At 35.3% G+C, this 17,788-nt stretch overlaps 1 protein-coding gene across 1 annotated transcript; it reads left to right on the top strand.

The window, feature by feature from the left end:
• Nucleotides 1–506: 506 nt before the first annotated feature.
• On the top strand, nt 507–17,525 carry LOC112016186 (kinesin-like protein KIN-UA). Its single transcript, XM_024048702.2, is given in 21 exon segments — nt 507–1,059; nt 1,898–1,998; nt 2,091–2,213; nt 2,922–3,107; nt 3,300–3,521; nt 3,645–3,798; nt 6,234–6,383; nt 6,885–6,973; nt 7,267–7,470; nt 8,224–8,370; nt 11,656–11,790; nt 11,934–12,065; nt 13,817–13,952; nt 14,069–14,161; nt 15,347–15,472; nt 15,590–15,616; nt 15,619–15,714; nt 16,491–16,634; nt 16,872–17,000; nt 17,083–17,115; nt 17,118–17,525. Coding segments are annotated over 21 exon segments (2,739 nt in total). The 5' UTR covers nt 507–872; the 3' UTR covers nt 17,243–17,525.
• The last annotated feature ends 263 nt before the right edge of the window (nt 17,526–17,788 follow it).

The raw sequence follows: 17,788 nt of genomic DNA, 5'->3' as shown, positions 1-17,788 counted from the left end.
GTATCACATGAAAACTTATCTATACTATACGTGTCTTCTTCATCTTCTTCTTTTTTCCAGCAATACAAAATTGAAATCCTTGCAAATGTAACTTTCCTTTAGCAGTAGAAATAGCCTCCTTTTGTAAGCCCAGCCAACTTTAGCGGTTGGGGGAAGTTAGGAATTGAATGCAAAAAAAGTCGTGGTGAATGTGAGGAGGGGCAATTCGGTCAAATCACCACACTCCTCCACTGTCACACGACTCACGTTATGCCCCTCACGACAGATCCATTAAAACCCCGTAATTCACAACGGTAAGCTTAAAAAAGGAACAAATTACCAAATATACCCTTGTAAAAGTAATTAAAATTCAAATCTTCATGGGTGTTCTCGTACTTTTCACTCAAAAATAAAATAAAATTAAAAATGACCCACTTTTGTTTAATTGCTAAAAATAAAGTCAAATACTGTCTCTCTCTCTCTTGTTTCTCAAAAAAAAAAAAAAAAAAAAATATTCTCTCTCTCTCTCTCTCTCAGAGTCTTGAAGAGGCTGTCTCTCTGCGCTTTAAATTGAGGAATGCAAAGCAAAACAGAGGCCGTGTTTTTCTGAGTCACATCTTACACGATTTAGGTCCACTTTCTGTTCCACAAAGTACAACTACCTTTGCCAAACTTCAATTTCACCACTTGGGTCTTGTTGGGCCTCTCTCATTTTCTTCTCTCTTAAAAGAAAGATTGCATTTTTTTGCACTACTAATATTTTGTGTGCTACTGTAACATTGAAGTATAAGCCATTTCTTCAATGGCCTAAATAACAAGTATCAGTAGGCAGTGGCAGACCCTTTTTTTTTTTTTTTTTTTTTGAAGAAGCTTCATTGGGTTTGGTGTTAACAATGGCCACTTCAGGTGGTGGTAATTACAGAAATGGGACACACAAGAGCTCCATGAAGGTGGATAGGTCTCTCTCTTTGAATTCAAACCCAAAGTCCTCTGTAAAGTCCAAGTCTTTGCCTTCTTCTGGGCCCCGCCGCAATAGCACTGGCTCTCTAGCCGGTGGAGCAGCCAAGGATAATGCTGGAGGTGAGTTTTGTGGTTTTTATTTTATTGGTGGTTGAAGAATTTGAAAATTGTTGCACTTGGTTATTGAGATCTTGGGCTACCCATTTCTTGTTTTTGTTGGTATAGTTGTTGTGTGTATAAGGAATGTAAAATTGTGTTACAAATTTTGATGGGTGTTTTGGGTTGTGGGAAAGAGAGGCCTTTTTTTTTTTTTTTTTTTTTTTTTTAAATTTAATTTTTTAAAAATATTTTGGGTTGTGTACTGCCATTATGGTTTTTGCACTTTGCCTTATTTTCTTGCTTTGAAGGCGAAAGTTGCGTTAGGTAATTGAGTTACTGCTTAAGAGGAAGGAAAGTACTTTCAAAATGCTAAGCAAATTGAACTATAGAAGTTTGATTATTATTGTATTTAATTTCTGAGGATAGATATTGGATAGCCTTTTGATCACTTATAGAGGGAACTCCTTTAGTTTGGGTAAATTTGGGTGTCTTCTGAAAATAAAAATGCTTGTTAAACAGTCTTGGTGGGTTGGCACTTAAATTATTGTTAAAAAAAAAGAAGATTTTTTCCCTTCTACAACTTGTTCATCATTCCTTTATATCCCGATTTCTCTATAAAGCTCTGAATGCTATGAATTGGTTTGTCCTGGTAAGGGTAAAGAGATTATGCTTTTCTATAATAATACCAACTTGTAGAGACTTTGCCAACAATTTCTTTGATAAGTTTCTGAAGCATTGCCTTTTCGTTAATTAAAAAGGGATGACTAATAAGATTTCCTTTATAAAGAAGCTGTGTTTTTAGCTTTTGTCGGATAATAAACCTTTTGTTGTTCATTATATGCTTCTATTTTGAGAGTAGTTCCTGGAAGAGTTCGAGTAGCTGTGAGACTGCGACCGCGTAATGCTGAGGAATTGGTGGAAGATGCTGATTTTGCTGATTGTGTAGAATTGCAGCCAGAGGTGCTCTTCAATCGTTATTGATAATTATGTTCTAGGTGGTTTCAATACTTGTTTTCAGTATAGTAATTCATACTCAAGTGTTCCTTTTTCAGCTTAAAAGGTTGAAACTTCGAAAAAACAATTGGGACTCAGACACTTATGAGTTTGATGAAGTGCTTACCGAGTTTGCATCCCAAAAACGTGTTTATGAAGTTGTAGCAAAGCCTGTTGTTGAGGTGTGTATAAATGTGATGACAGTTTCTGTCATACATGTTAATGCATTTGAATTTCAGTTTTTGTTTTTGAAGACATGGGTGGTTCATGGATTGATTTTTGATTATGTTATTTGTCTTGGTAATCTGTTGGGAATGTATAATCAGGATAGTGGATCATATCAGTTAGATTCAAATATGGGATCAAACCAGGAATTTTAGTATAAATGCAGTTAGAAAGTTACTATAATATATTTGAATATGCTGAATTAAAAAAAAAAAAAAAAAAAATCTGAGGGCCATATTGTAGAAAATAAGCAAATAGCTTTTGGATTATGTAGGCTTTCAAGTAATGAATAAAAGTGTGAATAAAGCTCTTTTATTTTCACTTAAATCATAAAGAGGGTCAAAGTATAAGCACCTAAAGGCGTTATTTAAAGTTGAGTTTTCTTTTTGAATTTGTAACTACATGTTGTGTTTGCTGTTCCGGACATATAAAACTATCACTCACTCACTTCATTTGTTCATATAAGCCAGCTCAGAAAGTCATCAGCTGCTTGTTTTTTTACTGTTTATTTATTTATTATTTTTTTAAATTACTTTTTTTTTTCGCCTTTGATATGCATTCAAGGGAACTGTTTATATGTTTCATTACATAAATTTGGGTAAGTTTGCTTAGTTTTTGTGGAACTCCCTCCAAGTGATGTGCTTCTTTGTAATTTTCTTTTTCAGAGTGTTCTGGATGGTTACAATGGAACCATCATGGCATATGGGCAGACTGGTACGGGTAAAACATATACTCTTGGACGACTTGGAGAGGAAGATACAGCTGCTCGTGGAATAATGGTGCGTGCTATGGAGGATATTCTAGCAGATGTTTCGTTGGAGACTGATTCAGTCTCGGTCTCATATCTGCAGGTTGTGTCCTTGAAAGTAGAACCTAATACATTGTTTCTAATATCATCATTGTTGTTTGTTTAATTCTTTATTAGCTGGTTTGTAACTTTGTCATCATTTTAGATATATTATATTCTGAAGTCTATGTTAAACATTCTGACAGCACTGTTACAAGTTCATGTTTAACATTAGGCTCCCTACACATACATGCAGCTTTATATGGAGACTATACAGGACCTTCTTGATCCCGCCAATGATAACATTCCTATTGTGGAAGACCCAAAAACTGGTGATGTTTCAGTACCTGGGGCTACCCTAGTGGAAATTAGGGACCAGCACAGTTTTGTGGAACTACTGCGATTAGGGGAAGCTCATCGCTTTGCTGCGAACACAAAATTGAATACAGAATCTTCTCGTAGTCACGCTATACTGATGGTTAATTACTCATTTCTTTTATTTTGATGCTTGTGCTCTTGAAATTTCTAGGCACTTATTGCAGTTATATGAAGCTTTTTGTTGTTTTTGATTGAGCATTAATAGATGTCCCTAATCCCGCAGGTACATGTAAAGAGATCCGTCAAGGCAAGGGATTCAGCATTTTCAAGTGAAAATGGTAACAGTCCTCATATGAAAACATTAAAGCCTTCCCTTGTTCGGAAGGGAAAGTTAGTTGTGGTAGATCTTGCTGGTTCAGAGCGTATTGATAAGTCAGGTGTGTGAGTGTAACAAGAGGACTTGATTAGTCCTCTTTCCTTGTTATGACTTTGTCATTTTACTATTGTTGTTTGTTTTATGGCCTGACTCTTTATTCATATGAATAGTGTCCTTGCTGTTTTTAAATTTTTGCTAAACTATGTTACAATCTGTATCTTTATATGGGTACTTTTTCCTCTCTCTTGGTTTACTGAAAACATTTTCTAATGAAATTGTCAGTCATTATAATTCAGTTTCTGCTTTTAAGGTGAGTTTTGGTCAGTCAGGGTGCAAAGTTATAACAAGAAGTAGTGGGAGCAGATGAAGAGGAAATCTGGCACTCTTGGAAATTGAATAAAGTATACCTAGGAGCTTAAAGTGTGGATTGGCGAATATTTATCCCAAGAAATATGTCCAAAGCTAGACATCATCACAAGATCAATCCCAAATGAAAACGCAGTTAGCTAGATCTCATTAGAATACCTTGGAAATTAAAGGAAAGAGAAATTTGCAATCCACCAGAATTTGAGAGAAAATTCTTAGAGAAATATTTATTAAAGCCAGTGAAGTACAATGTTTCCTATGACTTTGCTGAAGACTAAATTAACAAACCATTCACCTCAATTTTTGACGGTCCTGCTTTTTAAAAAATTCCAAGGAAACATGTTCTACATCACATATGTAATTATAATGGGAAAGAGTTACAGGCTAAAAAACTTATATTTTTCAATTCTTCCTTCAAATAAAAATAGATGTAAGATACACATACAATGGGAAATTTATATTTTCAGAGAAATACTGTATGATGATATTGTTAATAAGTTAAAGAAAAAACTGTCAAGTACCAAGATCTTCGTCATATTTATTTTAACCTACATCTTTTGGACTCATCTTTAGGTCAATTTATACATCAACCTGAAGCAAGAGTCTTTGATTTACCCCCTAATTTCTTAAATTGTAGCTACAAATTCAAGTATTTTCTTCTAGTAGGCCGTGTGAAGATACTTCTCATTTGGAAAAACATGAATAACTCATGAACTTCATGAATAATATGTGTTTGATATGAAACTGAAAAATTAAACCCATATTCCAACAGTGGAATCTCTAATTTATCAAGTTCCAGTAATGTTTGATAAATATAGAGTGGTGAATTCTGATTTGTATTTATTGTACAATATATATATGGATTTTGGTGATATCCTTTATTATGGTTTTGGTTCAACTCAAAACAGATATATTTCAAGACTGAGATGGTAAGAATTTGAAATTTTTAGGCAGGTCAAACATCATTTCTGGTTTTGAAAAAGCTAGAGGTGTACTGGGACAATGCTTGGGCAAGATTTGCACCATGCCTTTTTGGCGTCCCCCCCCCCCCCCCCGGGGGGGGGGGGGGTTGGGTTTAGTTAATCTGTATAAGGAAGACAAGGATAGGGAGGAGAAAAAAAAAAAGAGAGGTCCAAGGTGCATTCAAGGTAGTTCTGGGAAAAAAAAAGAAAAAGAAAAAATAAAAGGGAAGGGCTCTCACTGAGTGGAGGTCATTGGGTCTTACAAAACAACTTGTTCCTTGCAAGTCCCTGACTCCTTGTATCAAGTTGCCCACTATCAACTGGCTAGAAGAATTGATAGAGGGCTTTATGTCAGGGAAGTTCAATGGTGCATTATTGGAAGTTCATGATAAGAAAATTGGATTACCCTGCAGCAAGTTTGCTACCATCAGTGGGCCAGTTTTTGTCCCAATGACATGGACATTGAAGGTTGTGGCCTTTAGGGTGTATATTTAAGATTGGTAGCTGCAAGGTTGGCTTGAATAGCTTAAGGTGACAAGTCAATACATCTGAAATAGCTGGCTTGGGGTTGTTTCCCTCTTATATTTGACAAAGCTTTAGGTGGTGCTTTGGGCATGGTACGGGTGCACCCTTGTTTCCATTCCTTGATTTGGTAAAGCTCCTCAGTGGTTTCTCCTGCTGAGGGAAGTGTCTTATACTCTTATGTCAGGATTACTGTTGATAAAATCACCTTTTTCAATTGGGGAAGCTAATATAAATGCCTTACAATTTATTCAGATTTTGGGATTTCATATCAATCACTTGTGATTATTGATTTGGGACAAACTGACAGCACTTGACTAGCATTGGAGAGGTTCCAACTGCTAAATTTTATTTAAATTCTGTGAGTTTACACCAGGGCTTTTTCCTTGAGAAGGCATTCTTGTAAAATTTTCACCTTAATTTTTCTTCATTCAGTGGAACAGCAACTATTGCCAGTTGTAGACATGTCATATTGATAGATTCTGCGCATGCATGAAGAATGCATAACAGATTCATATATTTTCTTTCTTTTCTTTTCTTTTTTCCTGATGATTTGTGCTATTATCTTATTTTATCTCGCCATGTGTTAACCTATCTACCACATATTGAAAATTGTTTATTCTTCTTTTCTCTTTTTCTTTGGCAGGAAGTGAGGGGCATACACTAGAGGAAGCCAAATCCATCAATCTCTCCTTGAGCGCATTGGGAAAGTGCATTAATGCACTGGCAGAGAATAGTGCACATGTTCCTGTTCGTGATTCAAAGCTTACAAGATTGCTTAAGGATTCATTTGGAGGTATGAATCATGTAACCATGCACATGGATATGAATTCAATTTTCCTTTTGTGTTATGGGTTTAACCTCCAATTTTGACAAATGATTTGACATGTTCATTCATTAAAATGTATTGCAATTTGAATAACTGAATGAGAGTATTTTAAATTTGAGCTCTTTCACTTTCTAAAGTTTATCGTGTGCTTGGTAAAGATTCAAAATTTTAAAGGTGTGGAGATGTAGATCTCTAAATCACCAGTTTATGTTGACTTTTCATGTACTGAATTCATATATATACATATAAGGAACCGTGTTTAGGGCCTGAGATTTTAGACACAAGATGATTTTATCATATGCTTGCTAATACAGTTTCAAGGCACCATTTTTCCTTTCTTTTAAGTGGCAGAATATTCCATCTTTGATAGTGCCTTTTATTAATTAAATGTCCAGTATTTTCTTTATTTTTTTATGAAGTATCATTTGTGTTTTGCTATGTATGTTATTGACATTGAAAATTTAACAGGCACAGCAAGAACTTCACTGGTTATTACTATTGGTCCATCCCCACGTCATCGAGGAGAGACAGCAAGTACTATAATGTTTGGACAGAGGGTGGGTTACGAAGTCATTTCCTTGCTTTCTCACATTCTGAATATGTATCTCTGACTTGTTAGTGTAATCCTGATAGATGGAGTTATGCCATTTCTCTTTCAATATCATTAGGTCAGGCTGCTAGCATTTTTCTGCATAATAATCCTTCTTGTCTGCTTGGATCTCAACTGTGTGATCTATGGCAGCAATCAATGTTTTCATGGGGGACTTTTTAATATTAGTGTGTTTGAGTGTGTGTGTGTGTGTGGCTTTTTTATTTTTTTGGAAGGTGCTAATATTTTGTCATCTCATAGGCTATGAAGGTGGAAAATATGTTGAAATTGAAGGAGGAATTCGATTACAAAAGTTTAGCTAGAAGATTGGACATACAATTAGACAAACTTATTGCAGAACATGAAAGGCAGCAGAAAGCATTTGAGGATGAAATTGAAAGAATAAATGTAGAAGCACAAAATCGGATTTCTGAGTTTGAAAGTAACCATGCAGATGCATTAGAGGTAAACACTTATATCTACATTATATATATATATATATATATATAACTAACTTGAATATTGTATGTGCTTGCACCTGCATATGTTTGTTCTCACAATAGTGTGTTTATAAAGAGAGAGAGAGAGAGTCTTTCTTATAGGCTTATAGCTTATGGTGCTAATATATACACGTGTTAGATATAATTTGGAGTTGAAGTTTTGGTTCTGCATGTGACTTGCTTGTTATGCAATATTCCAATAGCTTGCCATAGTACGTTTGGCTTGTGTCATAACTATGATGTGATTACTACAAGCATTGTAGATTCTCTTTTTTTTTTTTTTTTTTTCTACAAGCATTGTCATTTATATCTCTGTTGATTTCTTAAGGTAAAAGTGATAATGCACACTGTGACCTATCTACAACTTACATTTGGGAAATCATATTCTACATGTGCATTGTTCTCTACCCCCTTCTTAAGAAATCTGTTAGCATTTACATGATTGGTAGCTTGGAGATTTCTCTATTATTTATTTCCAGAAGTTTTGTAAATCTCTTCATAGGAATAGTTGTTATAGGTAGCACTTTTTTGCCAGTGAGCTCTAGCTTAAATGGCACCTCCTCCCATTGTAAGAGCAATGTGGAGAGTGAAGTTGTAGATTCAAATTCCAATAGGTGCATACTGTGTTTGAGTTTAATTGCCAGTTGAACTTCATTTACCAGTTATCATGCTTATCTCATTGCATGTTGAAATCCATGTGTGCTTTTTTCTTTTGTAGAAGGAAAGATTGAAATATCAAAAAGACTATATGGATTCAATAAAGAAGCTTGAAGAGCAATTGGTGAAGAATCAGCAAAAGAATGGCAGTGAAAAAGTTCCAGTTGGACTCAGAGAGGATGGCTCTGCCTTGACATCTAACACAGAGGTAGCCTAGTTATGAATCTGCATATCTTGTCATTTATTGTTGTCCATACTGTAGGTAAATGCATGGTACGTGTGCTAGTGCTATTTTAAATATCTGATTTAGTTTATGGATCTTGAATACCCAATACCTTTGTCACCGAGTCCAAAAAGTGGCCTATGTAACCCATGTTTCTATCTTTTGTCTCTTACTCTTCATACTAGGGTTACTTTCACCATAATCCTCTTCCATTGTCAATATTACTTTAACTTTTTGCATATTGAGAAAAATAGAAGAGGATAATTTACTAGAGGTTATGGATGCACCACGCTATTGTGCCGATTCCACCTTTTGGGTAACTGCAATTTGTGTCAAAGTTTCCTTTCCTATGGCTAAGAAAATGAATTTGGTGTCAATACCAGTTGGAAAATTTGAATAATAATTGGAGCTTGATTTGAATTCACTACAAAGATGTAATATTATGGGGCACTGGAAGTTCTTGAGATATTTGCTTTCTCCATTTTAATGGCCAACCAAATCCACCAAAAACCCTTTTGGAATTTTGGGCTTGCAGAAGCACATTCAAACAAACAAGAAAAAAAAAATCCACTTAAGATAACAATATTTAACATGGTTGGCCAACTTCACGACTATATCCACTGGCAACACCAATCAAAATCCACTATCAATGATATGGGCTACAACCATATGCCTAACCATGACAACATAAACTCTTAAGACTCACAAGCAACACTCACAACCTCTGAAACAAACACTCTCAAAATACAAACTAGCCTACATCTCCCAATATACCTAATTAAATCAAATTCTTATTTCTAAATCACAGACTTGACAAACTCATAGTCCTAAAACTCTAATATACCTAATGGTGCTCTCACACTAACACCTAAACAAACCCTTAAGTCACACATGCAAGTATCTCTCAACCCTAAGAGAGATACTAAAACGTTTTTCAAAGAAATCCAGACCTAAGAGTGACTAAAAAGTTTTTCAAAGAAATCCAGACACTTTCTTTTTTTTAAGTGTCTTCTCCTCTCTCCATATGGGAGGACCTCTTGGGCCAAAACCACCAAATCCCTTATAGTGTTGTATATAAATAAGAACTCAATACTAATTTCTTGTTTGACAAGTAATACTACGTCCGTTCCATATTGTTGGTCATGTTTAGAAAATCCAACTTGTTAAGGGAACATCATTTAATGTGTTGTCTTTTAGTTAAAAAGGTACAAGTTTCCAAAATTACCCTCATTAATATAAACTCTAGTGAGAAGTTGATAGAATTTTTAAATGAAGTAAAGGGTAAGTTAGGAAATTCATTTATTGACTTTTCAATGAGGGCTACATTTTGGGATGTCCCAAAATGGAATAGAAGACCAACAATTGGATATAGGGGGAGTATCAAATTAATTAGTTTACAAAGAATAAACTTTCCTTCCGTATCAAAATAGCCCAAGCTAAATCAAAATTGGAATTTGAGTCAATTTCTACCAAACCCTATAACTAATTGATATGGTATAGTATTACCTATGCTATAGCCTTCATTCTTGCTATAGCACCATATGGCAGACCTGGGAAGCTGGGTTTTTCCCCCAAGATTTTAGTCCATAGTCCAGTGGTTGAACCTTACAAGGGGGACGGCTGAGTTTGTGGATAACAATTTATAGGGAAAATGGTGTTTTAGGCACCATGTTTAGGAGAAGCAAAAGAAAACAAAACACAAGGGAAAAAAAAAGTGGTCTTCTGTATTGTTTTGTGACCTTTTTATTTATTTATTTTTAAACATATTTTTCTTTGTTCTTTTAATTTAATCTGCCAATAAGATTTTAAAATTTCAGAGTTTCTTAATTTTTTTTAATTTTATTTATAAAAAGATGTTCATAATTGATGTCACAACTTTTTTCATTGGATACGATTGCAAAAAAAAGGGTAGAAAAGAAGGGAAAACTCCTCAACTTTATACATATACCCCAGGTTTTTTTTTTTTTTTTTTTTTTGAAAATTTCAGCAGGTGCAATTGCACCCACTTGCTATGATGTGGCTCAGCCACTGCCGGCTTTGGACTGAAATCATCCCATTAAGTTTACCATTCATGTATGGAGATGGAATTTTCTACTATTATGCCTACGTTTGGATAGCACGGTTAGTTACTCAAAGTTGTGTTGCGTTTTCTGCCTTTTTTTTTTTTTTTTTTTTTTTTTTTTTCAGCCGGATTTGTTGACTTTTGTGAGAAAAAATACTGTGCATATACTGTGCATGTACTGTTTACGCACTGTTCATGCACTGTTTACACATTAAAAATATTAAAAGTGGGTCCCACGGTACTATTCATATATTTAAAAAATTAATTTGCTACAATGTTTTTAGCAACAATCAATTTTTAGCAACTTTCAGCAACAATAAGTGCTATCCAAACAGACCCTATTTATGGAAGCTTGCGGTGTATGGGGAAGCGTATGAAAGGAGTTGAGCTTGAATATAGTAGGACTATGGCCACAGTGGAGGGGATTTCTCTATAAAGTAGTAGCCTATGCCTATTTGTAGGAGATTTCTCTTTTTAACATGACATGTTGTGTGGGGAGATGGCTCTAAAGATGCTGTTCTTGGCTACACACACGCGCGCACACACACGCGCGCGCGCGCCACGCGCGCGCGCCACACACACACACGCACACACACGCGTAGACACATGCGCAGATGCACACACGCGCACGCGTGCGCGCGCGCACTCACACACAAAACTGACCCTCTAAGTTTTTTCAGATTTCATTTCAGTTCTCTAACTTTGCCTTTATTCATTTCAGTACTCTAACTTTCAAGTTTATTTAATTAAGGCTTTTCCATCAAGTTTTGCATTTTAGCCAAAATAATTTAATGAATTTTATGAAACGACTGGGGAAGGAATTCACTAGCATCCAAGATTTCAGAAACTTATGATAATGTTTATACACCTTTGTATGAGTTATCAATGTTGCTCATTCTTTTAACCTACAACATTAAAACAGAAGCCAGCTCAGTTTTTAATGCTCTTATGCAGTTTTAATTACCGTCCTCCTTATTTTTTTATTTCATTTATATTATTTATTATCATTTTTTAATATTATTGGTTCACATGTTAAACCATCCCTTAGCATGTTCCACCCTTTTTAATGTTTTGATTTTTTGGATAAGTAGAAAGTTTTTTGAAAAATATAATTACTTCAAGTTCACGATAATGAATGCAAAGTGTCTATAAAAATTACAATGAATCAAACAGAAAAGCTAAGTTCCACCACTTTCAATGTTGTTCAGAGTTCCAAGGTCTCTGCTGCAGAGGAAGTTGCTGAGCTGAAGAAATTGCTTCAAAAAGAAAATCTTTTACGGAAGACTGCTGAAGAGGAAGTTAATAATCTTAAAAGTCAAATAGCTCAATGGAAAAGGTCCGAGGTATGTTTTATTTCTCTCCAAGCATTTCTTATTTCAACATTGTCTATGCTCCGTTCTCTGCACTCTCCCTTCCAAGGCCCCCCCCCCCCCCCCACATCTTTGGGATCTTTGTCATATGTAGAGTGATACTTTTGATATCGTAGGCATCAGGAAATTCAGAGATCTTAAAGCTTCGTAAGATGCTGGAAGATGAGGCAAGTCAGAAAGAGAAACTTGAAGGAGAAATAGCAATACTACAAAGCCAGTTGTTGCAATTGAGTTTTGACGCTGATGAGGTATTCTGTGCTTGGAATTTGTAAGGCTGTGGTTTAAAATTTTTGACTTTCTAATCAGACATCTGCCATTGGAATACTCCCTTTTTGGATTTCTCCCCATATTCCTTGCATCATTCTCTTATCTGATAGGGCTGAAGTATTCCTCTTTGCAAAAATCCTTTATTTCATGGGATTAGATGGTCAAGGTTTATAAATTCTGTTGGTTTTGTTCATTGTGTATTAGTTTGAACCATATATGTATATTATCAGAAATTTATGGAAGGTTGGGTGTTCATGAATTAAATTTAAATCTTGGGATTCTTAGCTCCTGAGGATGCCTTAATTCTCGAGAAATGTGGGTATTTAAGTCTTGGTCAAGGCGTAATAGTAGTTACTAGAGCATTGAGCATTTTTGTTACATCCTGATTTAGCTTCCAATGGTATGATTAAGGTATTGAGTAAGATGTGGTTGTTTTTTTATTTTAGGATTGGTACACCTAGTGGGTTTAAATTTTTGAAGTTTGAATTTGCACCTCACCCTCTACTCATTATTGTGGGAGGATAAAGTGCAGTTTGAACCAGAGCTCATTGCAGATGTGGTTATTTTATGCATGTTGTTTTTTGGGGTTCCTTTTTTGGTTGCACCATGCATTCATGCCACACACAATAGGCATGTTCTTAATTCATGCATTCAGCAAAACAAGGTGGTTTTCAGCAGCATGATAGGCTGATGCCATGAGCCTTCCATGTGGTGGCTTCCTTGGCTGTGTAAATGGTGTGGACACAAGATACAGTTCCCAATTACGGAGACTTATGGATACAGATGCAATGAGAAGAAGGTCCAACCAATGGCCTTATGGATGGAGACTACTATTTATTGGGCCTAAGGCCTGATCAATTAATGTCTAGGATTTACTTTATTCTATTTACTTTATTTAATTGGTTAAACATTATTTTCTTTTCCTACTTGGTTTAGGAATTTAATTCCTTTTCTTACTGGGATGAGTAGAATTAATTCATTTTCTTACTAGGATAATAACTATTGGAACTCTATAATCTATTTAAAGAACATAGGGTTCAGTATTGTTTTACAGTTCGATTCAGTAATAAAATTTATTGTTGGAGTTTTCCTTAATAGCTTGGTGTTGATTTCAGGCAACCCTAGGTTTTGATTCCTTGATTATTATTTTCTCTTGTTTGGATCTGATTCCAACCAAGCCTTGGTGCTGATTCTTAATGCTATTTTACTATCTGTTCTTTGTTGAAATCTGTTTGTCTTGTCCTGTCTCAGTAAGCTTGGCTAGCATCAAGCCATACCTTGAGTTTGCTCTGATGTTTCTGAGCAGATGATTAGGAGGCCTATACAGGAAAATCTAAATGGAAATGAGGCCTCAACAATTTCCCGTTGCTAAATTGTTGGTTGAACAAAGAGGCCAAAGCACATTTAATTGGAAGTTTAATGCACTATTGCAAAGTGTACAAGTTGATAACAATGGCTATTTGGGGTATCTACAAAGTGATATCCTTTTGATATTTATTACTTGACTTGCTAGGAATTTACAATTGGAAAACAACATGAATCTTAATTTTTGGGACTTATTTACTCTCATGTTGGGATCTTGTAACTTTTGTGAATCACTTTCAGCAAATTAGTGGGCATTAAATGATGTTTCTTATGTCATCTTTTTATGCATTTAAATGTGTTCATGGTATGCATCTGTATCTATCAATGTAGTATTTGATGAATTCTAAATTAAATATGTGACATGTAGACAACAAGAAGACTTGATAGAGGTGGATCTGGTAAAGTTCCAAGCAGTCTAGATTCACTTATATCTCAAGTTAAACATCACCAGAAAGATTCAGGAAATGGGGAAAAGGCCTCAATAGCCAAACTCTTTGAACAAGGTAGCAGTCAGTGCCTGCATGACATTTGTTTTTATTTTATGCTAATGATTAGGGTTAATCTGCCTACTTTCTTGGTATTTCTAATTTCTTGCTAATAAAATTCAATATTCTTATAGTGGGATTGCAAAAGATCTTATCGTTGCTTGAAGCTGAAGATGCTGATGTGCGAATTCACGCTGTGAAAGTGGTTGCAAATCTAGCTGCTGAAGGTGTCTATATTTCGTTACACTATTATTCTGTTGTATCACTAGCTCATTCTGAATTGCCTTGTCAAATTGTGCTTGCACCATGGTCTTATGTTATTGCCACATGTTCAATTCAAAGTTCTTTCTCCAATTCTTGCATAATGTTGGTGATCTGATGGGTTTTGTTAAATTACTGATTGTCCAAAAGTTTAAGCTTTTAGGGAAATCGGTAATTTAACATGGTATTAAAGCGGGAGGTCTTGAGTTCAATCTCTATCTCCTCCATTCTACCTACCATTTAAATTATCACGTTTTGGGCCTCACCTATTAAAAGGTAGTTTTGGCTCACCCATGAGAGGGAGTGTTAGAAGTATGTGGTTAAATGATTGAATTCACCATATCTCAATAGCTTAAGTTTTTGAGAGAATTGGTAATTTAACAAGTTTGACTTTTGGAATGCTTGCTTAGTTGTTTTGATTATTATTATTATTATTATTATTGAAATGGGAAGACTGCTGGTTAGTTGAATGCATGTAATAGAGTTGATAGAGATAAGGATTTCTACGAAAAGTATAAGATATTTTCTTCCTATAACCAGAAAAGGTGATAAATATTCCTTGAAATTAGTGCATATCACTCCATGTAGAATTGGAAAATAGAGATAAAGAAATTTCTGGGGAAGGAGGGGAAATTTTACTCAAGAAGTCATTAGTGAAAACAAGTTTTAGATATTAGGTACCAAGGTGTTGACATCAGAAGACTGGGGAAGACTGGGATCCCCTTCTTCAAATTTGACTTTGAATTTGTATCTTCTTTCTTATTAAAATGATTTTATTGGTTGTTCTTCAGAAGACTGGAAGTTGAAGTATTATAGGAGGTTTAAGATGTTTAAGATCTTGGTTACGATCAGGTGTTATGAGGAGGTTTAGGGGTTGATTTTCCTTGTCGTTCTATTTGGAAGGCAAAACTTCTGGCTAAGTTGGCATTTTGTAATATGTGCTTGACTTTGATTGTAATATTGTGCTGAAGTTGAAGTGGAACTTTGTTCTTTCTCATCATGACATATGTTTAACTTTGTTTACTGTGCTGTATTGAACCAAGCTCTCTTTTTGAACATTTGGTTATCACTTTAATAGCACTTGATATGTGCTATTATATTACTTCTATCTGCAATGATATGAACTTCCTTTCATTCCCTCTAATGTGCAGAGATGAATCAGGAAAAGATTGTAGAAGCTGGCGGACTTACATCGTTGTTGATGCTTCTTAGGAACTCTGAGGATGAGACCATACATAGAGTTGCAGCAGGTGCTATTGCCAATCTTGCAATGAATGGTAAATATTTTGAGTCCATTTCTATGTGATTTGTAAAATATATGCCAGTCTTGGCTGATAATATTTCTAGTTTGGCTATGATTTTCCTCATATGTGCAACCTTTTGTGGCCTGTCAGAAACCAACCAGGAGCTCATCATGTCTCAAGGGGCATTGGTTTGTTATCAATGACAGCAGCCAATGCTGAGGATCCTCAAACCCTTCGGATGGTTGCTGGAGCTATTGCAAATCTTTGTGGCAATGGTAAACTGTCTGACCTGTTTTATATGTATGAAAATTTGACAGTATGTGTTACTAAGTATGAAAGAGATGTTTTGTGTATATTCATACTTGATTAAGGAGGGATTGAGATGGAAAATTGAATAAATTTAATAATCTGTTTGAAAGAAAGTTTATGGATTCTTGGAGTGAGTTCCATATTTTTTTTGTGCTACTCAAACTTAGATGAAAAGATAACATTAGTAGAAAATCAGTATTAATAGAGAAGATTACACTGCTTCTTCCTGCTATAACACTAGACATACTTGCAACTACTAATTTTTGTTTCCTTTTCCTTAAATTCTGTCATCAATGATAAACCATATATTTAGAGTAATAGTTTAACCTGAAAATCTGAATGGGATTGTGACTTTCAGCATCTAGTGTAATAATTTTTTGCTACTTATGGAAAAGAGAATCAAGTTTAAATTGGGTATACATTGGAAACATGATGGGTTTGTGTAGAATGCAAACTAGTGCACTTGTTCCCTTGGAAAGTGATAACATCTTTTTATTTTTTATTTTTATACAAAATAGAAATTTTATTCTAACCTAATCTAAGTGTATATGTGTGTGAAAGTTCCCTCCTGGAAACTTAAACCCTTGCCGTTATCCTCTCACACCCACAAGTACTTATACTTGTGGAGTGACCATCGTGCCAAAGGTGATAACATCTAGTTACCCAATAAAAAGTTCATTTGAGCTAGTCCAGTACATTGGCAGTCTGCTGTCACTAACAAAAATAAAATTGCATCAATTAGATAAGTTGCAGATGAAGCTAAGGATTGAAGGTGGTATCAAAGCATTGCTAGGAATGGTCAGATGCAGACATGCTGATGTTCTTGCACAAGTTGCTCGTGGAATAGCAAATTTTGCAAAATGCGAGTCAAGAGCAGCTACGCAAGGTGAAAAGCTCATAAAAGCACCTTCCTGATGTTCTTGTTGCTCTGCTTGTCATGTGATGCACAAAACTATCATCTTTATTCTTAAGAGCTGCTTCCTAAGTTTTGTTGTCTTTTTGACAAAATTACCAGTTTATAAGTCTCAAATTATACCATTTATATTCATCATGATATTTTCATGAACCAACTGTATTTAAATCATCCTGCTTTTTGATCTTAGACAGTTTTTTAATGGTATAGGAACTAAGACCGGAAGGTCTCTTCTGATTGAGGATGGTGCACTTCCATGGATTGTACAGAATGCTAACAATGAAGCCTCACCAATCAGGCGTCATATTGAGCTTGCACTCTGTCATCTAGCACAACATGGTATGTTTGCCTTCTCTTGTTCTTGAACAAGTTGAGTTCCCATAGAATGTTGCCTAAGAAGGCTTGGATTACTGCATTTCAGAAGCAAATGCAAAAGATATGATCAGTGGAGGTGCTTGTGGGAGTTGGTTCGCATCTCGCGAGACTGTGCACGGGAAGACGTAAGGACTCTTTCACATCGAACACTAACTTCCAGCCCTACTTTCCAAGCTGAAATGAGGCGTTTAAGGATAGGTCATTGATAAATTTGTGAAGTAATTGAAGCAGCTGAAGGTGGGGTAGCTTGGAAATATACATGTAGCTGATCCCAGCTGGAAAGATTGATCTTTTCAAGGTAAAAGAAGCAGGATGCATTGACTTTGCTGTCAGTGTCAGCTGTATTGGCCAAAGTTTTGTTATTAGTGGGGCATGCTTGGGTTGTAGGCCTTGTATGAAGTTGATTACAGATGATAACTCTAATTTATTAATCAAATTATAGTCTTGTAATCTCATTTAATGTATTCACCCAGGTATGACCTTCCCATGTGTAGCTTCTAATTAGCTTGTAAATTGATTTGTATATGAAATCATTAGGAAAAAAATTGGGGGGTGGGGGGGTGGGGGGTGGTACGGTGGTTGGAGAAAAACAATATTTTTGTCTCAAAAAGTATTGAGATTGTAATTTATGTAGCACATATTAATTTATTTGTTCAGTTTATGCTGATATTGTTTAATATGAAATTTATCTACCATTTCTACCACTTTCTCTGATATTTTACCTTCGATGAGATGCTGTCTGCATAAATTAT

This window comes from Quercus suber, unplaced genomic scaffold, assembly GCF_002906115.3.
Source record: "Quercus suber isolate HL8 unplaced genomic scaffold, Cork oak 2.0 scaffold_707, whole genome shotgun sequence".
NCBI lineage: Eukaryota > Viridiplantae > Streptophyta > Magnoliopsida > Fagales > Fagaceae > Quercus > Quercus suber.
The sequence above is the reverse complement of the archived record's forward strand: the minus strand, read 5'-3'. Positions and strand labels throughout refer to the sequence as shown.